Here is a 14,189-nt window from a genome sequence, read left to right as displayed (position 1 = left end):
TAGTTCTTTAAGCTTAGAAAATTCCACGACAGAGCGAGCTTCCTATTCCGTCTGCTGCATCTTCGACGGATATTCATGCCGCTAGATGACGCTGCTGGAAAAAAAGCTGTGGAATTTACTCCGTCTTATACCGCATCCACATGATGTTCAAACCTCATGCTATATCCACATGACGCGCACAACAGATTCCCCTAGACGGATCGCAACAAGACCAGCATAGCTCACCACGCCTTGACTTGTTTTCTAATTATTCAATTATTATTCTCTTTAACGACGCTTGTTATTCTTCTTCTTCATCTTCGCAATACTTTTGAATAAAAGATATATTTGGTTTTTATTAATTAGAAGTCTTGACCGTCTCGTTTATTTGAATTGCTACAAAGCAAAGGTGGGTGAATCGGGTCACAAGCACTGCTTCTCACCCACTTTGTTATCCCTCGAGAGAATGCCGTTCTTTACGGTCTGGATTCAGTCAGTCAGGATTCTGATTCAGTCAGTCTTCTTACCGATTGAGTGGAATTTCACTTATTTTTACTATAATCATAGTCCACGCATCACTCGTGCGAAAATACCACAGTCAGCGCGATTCTACGTGCAATGCTGAGTAAAAATATGCAGAAAAAGTTTTGCTTTACGGTACAATAATACCTAAAATGTGTTTCTATAATTGAATGAAGAATTATTGCGGGAATATATTTCTCAGCTTTCTTTTCGTATGGAATAGAAGTTTTTGGATATTTTTGTTCAGTATCACATGTAGAATTGCGCTGAACGCGACATTTTTACGTCTTAACCCTTGAGTAAGGGGTCAATCTGACCCCGGACAATATGCGGCTTTGAATATGTCAGCAATTATGAATTTTGCGACGCTGTGTATGCGTGTATGTGTGTATAATATATCTACATCGTATATATGTATGTACGTACGTATGTAATTACTGTGTTAGCCCGAATATAAGTCGAGGTTTTTGGTAAGCGACTTTACCCTTAAAACCGTACTCGACTTACATTCGGGACTTTTTAGGGGATTTGTATTATCAACTGGAAATTCCGTTATCGACCGATAATTGTAGTATTCTCGCAACGCAATATTCGTGCACTGCGCGTGCGCGCCTAATCTCGAGAATCGAATATTCGAAGTTCAATTTTTTCTAAGCATCAGTCTGAAGTTGGAAGAAGCGAATTGTTTATCAGATGTTTCGTGCGTGCAATAATCGAGAAAATGAATGTTCGGAGTGAAAATAGAATGGAGTGAAGGGTTTTAAAGACAAATCAAGTTCACAAAAACGTTCGTCACAGTTACGATGCGAACTTTAAACTAATAGTTGTGCGCGAAGCCGAAAACACCGACAATCGCCGAGATCCGTTGAAGTACGGTATACCGGAGAAAAATGTACGCGATTCGCGTAAAATGAAGCAAAAGCTAAAGTATTCTGAAATTCGACTTATATTCGGAATTAAAAAAGAACGTCCTGAATCAGCATTCAAAAATTGGGTGTCGACTTATATTCGGGCCAACACGGTAAGTTTATAAGAAGTAAATAAAACACGATCTACAGCTATCGATGAGGATAAAGTCGGGTAATTTTAGCTAGCAATAAAAAATGAACCGCCCTTGATATTTAACGTCGTAACTCACGATCAGTTTCACTCACTCGTTAGGTTTACTTGATCGACCGAATCTTCAGGCATACAATACTGACAGCAGTCACAATTTGAATACTTAAATAACTAGTAACACTTATTTATTTACAAATGTATAATTCCTAAGATGTACACTATTCAGTGTAAAGATTGTATAAATACTAGCGCATATTTCTTCCATCGTGGAACTTGAATAATATTTATAAAATTTAGTGACTGACGAATAATTTTTTTGTTTTAGGGCTGGCTCACGGTCGACCTAAAGCCGCTTGTTTGGAATATTTTGGAACAGATCTGAGGGGCGCCCCAATGAAAACTTTTCCTACCCCTAAATAAGGACAACCCTAGTACTCCGTTCACATGAACACGAATGCTGCAATTCCACAAGTTTTAGCGTGAACGCTTCATGAGCCAAGGTAAGCGCTGTAGTCGCACGAGTCAGAGACTCTAGAGTTAAGTATCGCCCATTTGCACCTGTGAATTTTTGTGAAGGAAGTTTCATTTGAGAAGCAACGAGGGTGCCACTGACACCGCGTGAAACGTTTAGACTTTGTTTCTGACTAGTAAATAAAACTGTGTGTAAAAAATCGATAACAAATAGAATTTATTTTAATGGAACGGTTATTTTCCGAGTAATTTTCTTGGACTAATTTTAGTAGTCTGCCGCTTAAACTAAAAATCTGCTGACTTTTTTTCTAAGCCATGTGAATATCTTTACTCAGATTGTTACTAGGATTGCAAACGTCAATTTGGCTTGCATCCGTCGCCTAATTATTCCGGTCTCGTCTATTTACTATCATATATGTATTATACGTGTGAATCCTTCGGAAAGAAACAGGAAGTATTTGGTTTAAACGTATGCGTTTTACCACTAAGGATGTAGGTCAATTAAAAATCAATACTTTTTCGTAAGTCAGGAAAATTATCGTGTGAACTAATGTATCCATTTGATAGATCACATCTTTAAATATACAAGCACTCTGCACGTATACGACGACAGTTCACTGCAGCGCTCTAATTGTTAGGTTCTTTGAGCAGTATTTTATTCCCATAACTGATTTGCTGATGTATAGCGGACGAAAACTACACCAAATTCGATTTACCCTAATTTTTCGTCACTTTAGTAATAAAAAAACAAACTAGATGAAAGATTAATTACTACAACCGTAAAGTGTTCCCAAAGTTTCGTATCAGAGATGCTTTTTTACTTTTTATTCCTTGACCGAGTTGCACCCATTATACATATATGCTATTGTGTAATACTGTACGTGGATTGGAAGGTATGAGAACAGGAAGAGGGAATAAATAATTAATCATGCAATATCGATGGTCAGGTTGAAGGTTTGATTAATGGACATGATAACCATAAATAAGGCTGCGTAATGACATATGTATGTATATTGTATGTATTGTGTACATGTAAGTATAGGTATATTACGCTGTACGCAAAGAACTCGTTTTTAATTGTGCTACAATCAATCGTACACAGGTTTTGATTGTATCGCGATGCGCATAAAAGTATTTTTCATTATCTCATTATGAAGATGTAACTTTGAAAAAAGTAATGTACGCTTATGTTTTCTACACCTTGCCCGTGAAAATCGAATGTTGTTTATTCAACTGTGATAAGTTTGCTGGATGTTGTTTGTTTCTTATTTTAAATCGCAATATTATCAACATCTAATCGGCGAAATGGTGGTTGATTACAATATTCTTGGTTACATAGTAATAGAATACAATATATTTTATAATATTGTCAGTGTTAAAAAAGCTGCGAGGAACGTTAAATTTAGTCGCTGTAATGTACAAGGACTTTATTCAATGTGGTGAATTGATAAGAAATGCTTGTTCGCACATTTGCATATTACTGTACTACGAGCAGAGGGAGGCGTATCCTTCAAACAGAACGGACTATATGCTTGATGATACAATTTGTCCATTAGATTTGTTGCATCCTTCGCATAGGTTTTTGGGTAATTTAGAATTCCGAATATCATGCTGAAAACATTCGTCTCGGCTCTTGAAACACTGGAATAGTGAGTAACAATTAATCCAACGTTCTTTAACTGGAATTTATTTCAATGACATCAATTTCTGGGATGCAGAGTGCGACTAAACTGACTGGTAAGATGGTGAAAAGTACACTGCGAAAAACACTGTTTTTTCCATAGGAGTGTGCGAATAATGGTCGAAGAAATGACAATCGAATTCGAATATTCGAATAACTAGATTAGTTCAAATTATTCGGTAGTTTGACAATTTAGAGCCTTTAGGAATGACTTATTGTTGATGCCATTTCACACTAGATTCGATAATAGCAGGAGTAGTTCAATTGCTATTCTTTCATAACAAGTTAAGGTACCCAGAATGAACTAAAAATCGAATGAATCAAACTGACCGAAATAATTCGAAAAATTCAAATTGCACGTAGAATTCTAAATATTCGATTAACGATTTCGACTTATTTGCGTACTCTGGTTTCCATCGCTTGTTTTTGTTTTAATATATAGGGTGGGTGGTCCGGTGATAGAACAAATAAGGAATTAAGCATAGTATTCAGTTTGAATTTTACTTTTATTTATTAGTAAGTATATATACCGTCTCATTAGCAATACACGCTTATATTAAGGGGACACACAAACCTTAAACTAATAAATTCGAAGTCATTTTCAAAGGAACACAGTTGATAGGAGAATAAATGTTGTTAATTATAGTTTGGCATCATCTTTGGGGATTATTTCCTTGGTTAAACAAATCTCTTAACTATATTACGAAGAGCGGTTCAGCCCTGGAGAGATACCGTCACGTTTTTGTTTCTACATCACATTGTGCATGACTGCGATGCCATCTTTCATCTGATACGATTGGGGTTTTGTATGAATAAAGTAAACAGTTATGCGCATGTATTCCACCAACAATACGTAGCAATTCCATTCAGAATTTTGTTCAACAATCAATAAACACAGTGATTAGAAGTACTCCGCTAAATACAGGCTAAAATAAATGTTAAAAAATGGTCAAATTCCGACTAATACTTGGTGGAATCCATGCGCATGACTGTTTAATTTATTCACGCAAAACCCCAATCATTTCAGATGTGAAAAATGGCATCGCAGTTACGCACAATGTAATGCTGAAATAAAATTTATTCTCCCATCAACTGCGCTCCTTTAAAAATGACTTCGAATTTCTTAGTTTACGGTCTACATATCCCCTTACAATTATTTCACCAAAACAAAAAACAACAAAATAAGTATAAAAAGTTTATAATCTCAGTGTTCTCTCCGATGCAAAGTGAAGAGAATGGGCAACAGGTACGCACGCATGGGACTGTGGGAGAATGGTAAGAGTTGAGCGATCGGCCGCACGGTGGCGCTGACGAAGGGGGCGCTTGACCGCCGAGGTTAGGTTAGTTAGGCGCGCATCTCGCGGCGACTGGCGAGCCTGAACCTGGAGGAATCGGCGTGTGCCGAATGCCAACAGTCAGCCGCCGACTGCCGGTACCGCTGGTCGGTCTTTGTCGCAAGTAAGTCAACGGCAGCGATCTCTGTGCACGCTTGCGGCGCCTTTGCACTTGGCATCCGTCCGCGAGCCGCTGAACGGGGTTGGTGATGATAAAACGTGCTCGAGGTGGTGCAGTGAGAATGGTGAATCCGGATCCTCGTATGTGAACAATTATTTCGCCGGTAAATTATAGTCGCGGAAGCGTGTTCTGCCCGTAATTCCAGTGCATCGGAAGTCGGAGTGAGTGCCCGCGATCCGACGAGCTCGGTCGATAAAATAGATTGATAGAGAGTTATATAGTTTCTCTCTTCTTTCTCTCTCTTTCTCTCTTTTTATTTCTATTTCTTTTTCATTCTTGCTTTCTCGTTTCCCGCGGTGTGCTGTGTGTACGTAAAAAACGCACGAGTGTGAGTTTATCACCGCGATCATTTGTCGCGCGCATACCGACCGGGCGCGTATGCAAGATCATTGTTGTGTTCAGTTGGATTACTAAAAACCGATGGCATTTGGGATGCCGCCTCTGGCTGGATGAACGTCTCGGCCTCCGGTGGAGAGGTGAGTCAGTCGGTCAGATATTGGTTTGCCGGTCGCTTGCGTCTTAATTTCCAAATCAAAAATTCTCTCGTTATCCTTCTCCCTCCACGACGCGATTTCAGCATAGACCGCGTGCGCTCCCGAATCTTTCTCTCCTTTCCAAGAGAATACCGCCGGCACCGCGGCTCGACGCACCGCGTCAGCATTTAGCCGTTTAGTTGGATTATCAGATTCCACCGACTCGTATCGGCGCTGCGGCGTCGCGTTAACGGCGGCTCGCTTAACGATGAATCGGCTAAGACTGTCTGAATCAAATGTTGGGAAAGAAGAACAACAGTTTGAAAAATCATCAGTAGTCTTATTTTCACCGATAACTGTAACAGTGAACGCGAAAGGTTTTCAAAATTAGAACGTGATTAAAAGTGATTAAATTCTGTTTTTTTTTTTTTTTTTTTTTTTTTTTATCATCCGGTTCTAATGTCTTTCAACGCTCAAGACATTTCAGAAATTTCACGTTACATCATAGTTGTAATATGTCCAACACATTTATGTTGTACCACCTTGCTTACTTATAATCTATTTTTAACCACTCTAGAGATTAACTTTTTTGCAAAGCTTCATCCAAGCGAGCTCAGAAAATAAACTCAAAAACGTAAAATCTAATTGTTCCGAACGTTGTAATCATAAATCTTTTTCTCCAATTGGTGGTACTTTAGTTTGGGTTATTCATATGTTCAGATTCGTTTCCATCGTAAAGTAGAGATTTCGTTTCGTTTGTGTTCACTGTCATTCGTGTGAATAATATTCCTGAAGATTATTCAAATTGCTTCATCTCTTTTTCCTGCAATTATTCGTTTACCTTCAATATCGACATTGAATAAAAATCGATGGAGACTGCGAGTTAAGGGTACAATTTATTTTGAAGTAGACGAAATGCCGCGGAAGCAATGGCAGTGACCTATACAACTTACCGACTCGCTTACGGGATGATAATGCTGGTCGAGTCGGTAATGGTAGGAAGCTTCTGTACCGATGCTCTTCGCTCGTCGCTCGACAAGCTGCACCGCGTTTCAAATGACTTTCTTAACAATCTGTAGTAGTCACTGATGTCTATCGGTTTTTCTTCCTTCCACTTTTCTTTGTACTTTGTGGTTGCGCCGCTGAAATTAGACTTGAACCGTTTAATTGCTTGTCGATCTAATTTTGTAGAGAAGCGATAGCGTGAACATATATCTAAAGTTAATTATTGCGACAGGGAGGTGTTTGAAAAAAACTTTTTTGCACTCTCTTGTCGGTAAAAGGTGAAAAAATGAATTCCCTTCACACTATAATCGATGTACATTTATTTTACTCCGTACAAATTATTAGACGGTAAAAAGAAATTCTATTTTACCGTTCTGTTCAAGAGTGTATACTCGAGTATAGTATCGCCTTAATATTAAATATTGCAGCGTACGACACTGAATCATGAATGGTACTCATGATAATAATCGCCGAGCAAGAAGCATGCTCGCTTCTAGATCTCGTTACGTTTGAAATCATTTATTCACCTTCGCGTAAGCTGAACCGTGACGAGGCGTAAGAGAGGTCGATGTAACTCCTCTTCTGTTCCTCCTCCTTATCCTCCTTATTCTCCTTCGCTCTCTGACAACTAATGCCTGCACAGCTGCGGAACTGAACGAAAATCATTTCACCGTACGTGTGATTGTCGTGATTACTTTTGCCTTATCTTGCTTAAACCTTATTGGGCGCGAAATTAGATCAAACGAGATTCTATGGTATGGTCATACTGCCCTGAAAATTTAGGATCCTTACGGAAAAGTGTCCAAGTTTTCGTTCAGAATCATTTTTGGGTTCGATAGGGAAAGTTATTCTAAAGCTGTGAAATAGTAATTTTTTTTTCAACATTTCGATACAAGTTAGGTACTAAATTCAGACTCCCACCTCTTTGCCTCAGGCCTGGTTCAGTGATGCATGTTTCCACCACAACGAAAGCAAATGTACATACATGTAGACATATTTGCCATTCCTTTGTGTCATTAGTGAACACATTTTTCAATTGCCAACTTTTCTACAAAGATGGTTGTATAAGTCCGTGAAAAGAACAACATCATATGGTTGATCGACTTTACTCGCACTCGTATTCGTTAGGTAAAGTCGCATGCAGATATATGTTGCTTGAAAGGTATAGTGAGGGCCAACGCGAAGCAATGTTTCCATATTTGCATACTGCGGTTAGGGTGTGTCGTTTTCTTAGAATATTCATTTTATAACCAATCAGGCCAGCATAGTATTGTTTGCCACTACTGATTGAAATATTGACGATCCTATTATTGAAAGTTTTATACCACAATCAAGTTGAACAGTAAACGAACCTGTCATAGAGATATTAACTCCATTTATGTATATTTTTTTTTACTTGCGTATGTCATGTCATATCCATACATCTTTTTTATGAATATCGAACGAATTCAAAGAAACTAAACATTTTCTCATTCCATATATATTTCTTTGTGCATATGGGTGGGTATTAGGGTGGTAAAAAAAATTCACCATTTGTTTCCTTTTTTAATTATTTTTTTTTTCAAAGTCACACGTTCAATAGTTGTAGCAAGAGGAATGCCCTTAAATAATGTTAAAATTTAGTGGTTCCTGAACGGAATTTTCTATTTTTCATTTAATTAATACACGAAAAAATAATTTGAGGTATTTCTGAATTTTGTAGCTCAGTAACAACAACGAGACAATATGGATCAATGTGCGATACATATTCTGTAGGACATTGAATGCTCTACAAAAAAGGTCACTTAGAATTTTTTGATAACTCGTCTCTTTCAAAAGTTATTCAATATTGAAGTTGAAATCATGCAAAAGTTCGCTTTTTTCGAGGTCAACGCCGAAAATACTAGACTTATCACATAATATTGTGGCTTATTACTTGTAAGGTATTTCAACCGCTACAAAATCACGTTATTCAATTAATTTTCTTATTCGATCAAATTTTTTTTTTTTTTTTTTTTTACCACCTTGAAAGCACCCTTTTTTTTTTTAATCAAAAACGGAACTACGCTAATACGTATGTTACGTTATCAATGAAATATCTTGTCTTGTCTATAAAAAAAAAAAAAAAAATTCGAGACGATTGATGCGGCTATGTATAATAATAATAATAATAATAAAGGGAAAGAAAACCAGAATTTTACCAAAACTCTAAAAAAAAGAACAATTTTTGTTTTTCTGGGGCACGACCTCCCCCCCCCCCCCCTACCTCCCAAGAAATAGTAAAAAAATAATTATTTTTTTTTGATCCTATTTTTGAGGGGACCCCCCCCCCCCCCCCCCCCCTACATCGGCAATTCGAAATTTTAATCAATCCAAGTTTTCACCTCTATCCCATTATTCTATAAAACGTGTGCCTCGTGAGATTTTCACTTCCAGAAGTTGAAATGAATGTTTCTTTACATTGTTAGAATTACTTTCGGGAAAAAAAAAAAAAAAAAAAAAAAAAACCCACCGCATTCGTAATTCTCAGTTTAATATGAATTTGGGGTGCGAACTTCATATATTATATATTTATTTATAATTAATCCGCGTAGCATAGACTCTCTAAGTATTTAAAAACGTAATATGGAGATATCCCAGGTATAACAGTACAGAAATGCCTGATTGTAGGCGTAGAACGGTTTCGCGGTCTTCACTTCTTCGGAGTTAAGTTGTGAGTTGAATGTTAATCGCAGAGTTAGGCTTTGGTCCTCGAGTGAAGAGGTATGCGGTAAGCATTTGTATGGTTATAATACTTTACAAACCTTTTTTCGCGCACAGTTGCGGAGCGCCTATAAATGTGTTGGACACAGTCTTGAACGGCTCACGAAATTTTTCAAGTCATTGCGTATTTGTACATTTAACATGATGTATATCCGGCATTCCATGACAATTTTTCTAACATTTGGTTCTAAGTATATCTCTGATAGGCAGATAATTTTTGTTTTACGTCGTGGTGCAGTTAGTTACAAAATATACTCGGATTCTTTTTTTTCAGAATTTTTTTCATCGATCGGTAGTAGCTTCCATAATTTTTTTCAGGGAAAAAATTTTGTGAGACAATTTTTGTCATTTGACAAGAAATATTCGATGTTCTGGGGGGAGGGGGGGGGGGGGGGGGGAGAGATTGAATCCAAGCGAAACGCGAAAACAGGAAAATTTAAGTTTTCTGGAAATTTTGTAACTTTTTCTCGGGGAATATTATTTTAATTTTTTTAATTCTAGGTCCTCATCTCTTTTTACTGAATATGTATATGCAGAAAGGTGAGATTCTATCGATCAATTTAACTAGCGTACGGTGCTCGATGACTCTTTTTTTTTTTTTTTTTTCCTTCATCTTCATCGCTTTGAGGAACATAGCTGTTCAGTGTTCGTTCCTGCGGTATGTCATCGTTTATTCATTCTATTACCCTCCCAGGGGGATATGACGGTATAAAAAGAGATACTAGATTCGCGTATAGAAAGAGATACTAGAGTCAGCGTGCACTTAAAAGAGCGCGTGTTTTATGCGGGCTCGGATTAGTTGGCACTGCATGGTCTCCATATGTCTACGACAATTATGTAGGCATTTAGTTATCGGGGACCTGTTCGTGTGAAGTGATTGACAGTTTGACGAAATCTCATGCGAGTCATCGATCGGCCAAAAACATTTACATACATGCCATATATACATATATATATATATGTGTGTGTCTTATATCTTTCTTTTATTTATTATATACTCGCGACTGAACGCAAGAAGCGTCGAATATTCTAGAGGAATGTACAAGTGTGTGGGTATAACGGATTTTTCTACACATACATATATTGGGCATTCCATGTCAAATCGATGAATTATGATTCTCACCTTCTTTGATTTTATTGAATCTTTTTTTCTTCTTTTTTTTTTCGATGTTAGTGATGTGTTCAAAATTGACAAGTTATTCAAATAAATGGCGTTTATTGAACCAATTTTGAACACACAAATATTCAAACTTTCTTAAGGGATAAGTTTTTTTTTTTTTCATTCTTTGAGCACTTTTGAGTATATTTTAAACCGATGAAAATCAATTTTCAAAGCTTTAAAGATGTCAGCAAAATTCTGAGACATTTTTCGCTGCGCTAGAAGCAGAAAGACGTTCAGATTGTGCATGTCATGTGTTTATATTTTTTTGATTTTATCAAGGCTAAATTAAATTTTCATTGGTGAAAATTGCTGAAGTTCTTGAAAAAATATACAGTTATATCGTAATTTTGTCATGAGTTTCGTTTTTTTTTTTTTTTTTTTTCCAAGATGACATTTACAACACGTTCAACATTGATTTTATCTACTCTTAAGTTTTTCAAAGTCCTGAAGGATATAAAGAAAATGACTTCGTCGTGAGACTAGTCTTGAAATAATCAGAATAAAATACGAATATTACGATATTTTTTGAAAATTTCAAATATAGTGGAACTTGGAAGAAGGTTCAAGTATTTATAACTCAAAATCGATTCCATAAAAAAAAAAAGAAAAGTTTATATAATACGGAGATTTTGAAGATGTGGCTAACGGCTTGAAAGTTTCAACGAAATTAAAAATAGTGCGGATCGAAGGTGATCGATTTTTCATGGAATGCCGTATATATGTATATTCTAGATGAATATTTATGAACATTTTCGTTTATCCGTTGCATATTTACTTGTACTTGGTGGTATTATACTTATGTACTCGTTCCTGTTATCTCTAAACAAGCTTTCCCTCGTTTTCTTGGTGATTTAATTATTCAAATATTTGCAGCCCCCGTTGATTCTTTGTTTGCACAATCTTGCGTGCAGTTCTATACTCAAAAGTATATATATATATATATATGTGTGTGTGTATATGCCTGCGTAGAGGGGTGGTAAAAAATCTTTATTCGAATCTGAGCGGATGATCCCTATTTTGCTTTTATTATCAAACGTTTGAATCGTACGTTTCCAAATTTTGTAACGTTGACGGCGTTATGATGTTTAGAAATTGTTTGAGCGATGAACGTTTTGGGGAGAAAAAATGAAAATCGTCATTCCTCGAAAGATAAGTTGAGATGTTGTACCCATTCTTTAACCTTCAAATTATGCCCTTTTTGGGTTCAGGATGTGATTCACGTCACTTTTGCTTTCAAATGATCATTCCAGTTTCATGTATATTCGCTGGTGAGAACTTGTCCATAGTCTTGAGAAAGGATCAAAAGAATGTAGACGATCAGTCCAGTATAAGATATTTCATTTTTACAAGATTTAGAAATTTTCTAGTAGCAATTCAGAAATTTCAAATGATTTCACAAGATTTTACGATTGGTGCACATTAGATTTTAACAACAAATGTAATTTATACAAACTACCGACGGTCGGTAACAAAAACTATAACCAAACTTTTTCGAAAGTTATTAAAATTTCGTCGTCGGATCTGACGGAAAATCGTTTTCGTTATGGGATGTTCCTTTTCGAGTTGATTCCGAATGATGGGACACCGGCCTCACTGATACAGTGAAAAAAAAACATTGGTAATTAAAAATCACTAGATATCCCTAGACAATCTCAAACGACTGAAAAAATTGTTTCAAAAAAAACCACCATTTTCGAGATGTGCTGCGAAGCGGGGAAAAAAAATCTTAATCCAATGTTCATAAACTCTAGATTTAGCTACGGAACCATCGAATTGGCAACACTGCTTACAGTCACCAGTTTTCGAACCAAACGAAAAAATTTGTGTCACCTCAGCTTCCCTTTCTCGTTCACTCTACTGATATCTTCATAACCTGTTGTGGTACCAGCGCAGCGAAGCCGTCACGCTGAAGCCTGTGCACAAACATTGAGTTTTTTGTGCGCTATGCGGCAAGTTCTGCATCAAGGATGCAGGTACAAAAAACATCGCAAAACGAGGAGGACGAGTTAATGTATCTAAGACTTGCATCAACTTTTGAGGTTAGCTACACGCGTAGTTTCTTCAATTCTGAGAGCATGTTGCGGAGGGAACGAAGCCATGATTAGATTACTTTCATAAGTAAAGACACTTTGAATCTGAATGTTATTGTATCGAAACACAAAAGTAAGGTAAAGGCGGCCGGAATGTTTGCCAACATGTAAAAAAAAAAAAAAAAAAAAAAAAAAACAAGCTTAATTTCGGGAGTATTTTACCACGAAAAACAAGGTTAGAAGGTATTCCTTGCACGAACCCAAATATTTTATAATTTACTGATTTTTGTTCGTAATTAAGTACGAATACATGTCATTGAATTAGAAAAATTTCGAGGCAAGTTACAGAACATTTATCCAAAAATTACGGCTTTAAAAATCGTTGAATTTATACAGCATTTTATGGAGATTACATGTTGGCCACATTTTTATTTAATAATTTATATACCGAATAATTTTAGATGTTTGATACAAAGTGTCCAACGCGTGTAAAAAAAATTCTAAAGAATTCGTTATCACGACAAAAACGGAGGGTCACCGAATGTTTAACCCTATTGGTCAGTCCGGGTGAATTTTACCCCGAACATTTTTCAAACACCTCATAGAGAACCTAAATCGTGGAAACAAACCTCTTGGCGCCATTCTTCATTCGAAATTCGGGCCTTTTTTCGACATTTTTCGCACTTTCTTTAACTGCCAATGTTTTTACAATATTTATACAATCAATTTTGGCTAGGAAAACTGAGAGAGCTGAGGAAAAACTCGATGTGAAGTAACGCAAGATTGCCTGAAAATAAGTAAACCTTTTCGTTTTTTTCTGAGTGAAACGGATTAACATCTCGGGAAATGTAGGTTTAAGGGAATAATTTTTGACACGCAAATTTGTGACCTTTGAGGGGGACATGCGATGGTGCTGTACACAACCTTCTCATTCTTGTTTGGAAAGTAGGAAGGATTTATTGATAATAAATATTGCATGTATTGCACAATTTTGTACGCCAACTGTATATTTCCGAGAAACAAAAATTTTGCTATAATTTTTAAAACCCAGGAGTTGTAGTATTTTTAACTTTTCTATTCATTGGACTGTTGTCTTTTAAAACTTGTAAATAATTACACCTGAAGTTTGCTACCAGATTAGTATAAAAATGTAGAATACCAAATGCGGCTACCGTGGTTTATAACATAGAAAAAGTAATCTTGGAAAAATATCTCTTGCATCAGCGCTCTGAACTCTAGACAATTCAACCATAGAGTAATAATATAAATAGTAAATTTTAATACAATACTGCTGATCAAGGTAGTTGCTAGTAATAATCAGGAATTAGAAAGTAAATCCATAATTACATTTTTTCAACGAGCCTGAAGATCTTCGATCAGGTCCGGCGTAAACATCATCCATAAATTATCAAAGACAGTGATTGAAACCTGACATGACCCTAACTCGACAAGTTTCTATAAAACTTGATATATTTATCGAGAAATTTAACCCGTACACTAATAAAACTGAGACACCCACGTATGTAGGATTTTTTTTACTCCACCAACTG

At 36.5% G+C, this 14,189-nt stretch overlaps 1 protein-coding gene across 3 annotated transcripts in view; it reads left to right on the top strand.

Moving 5' to 3' along the window:
* Nucleotides 1-5,507: 5,507 nt before the first annotated feature.
* The window catches only part of LOC124406946 (protein expanded-like), a 129,757-nt gene continuing 121,075 nt past the window's right edge, over nucleotides 5,508-14,189 (top strand). For all 3 annotated transcript variants that reach the window (XM_046882675.1, XM_046882674.1, XM_046882673.1), the window contains exon 1: nucleotides 5,508-5,703. In XM_046882675.1, the coding sequence (XP_046738631.1) occupies nucleotides 5,677-5,703 (27 nt within the window). In that variant the 5' untranslated portion in view covers nucleotides 5,508-5,676. The remainder of the gene's footprint in view (nucleotides 5,704-14,189) is intronic.

The sequence above is a fragment of the Diprion similis genome, chromosome 6 (assembly GCF_021155765.1).
Source record: "Diprion similis isolate iyDipSimi1 chromosome 6, iyDipSimi1.1, whole genome shotgun sequence".
In the NCBI taxonomy this organism is placed as follows: Eukaryota; Metazoa; Arthropoda; class Insecta; order Hymenoptera; family Diprionidae; genus Diprion; species Diprion similis.
This window is presented reverse-complemented; position numbering and strand designations above follow the sequence as displayed.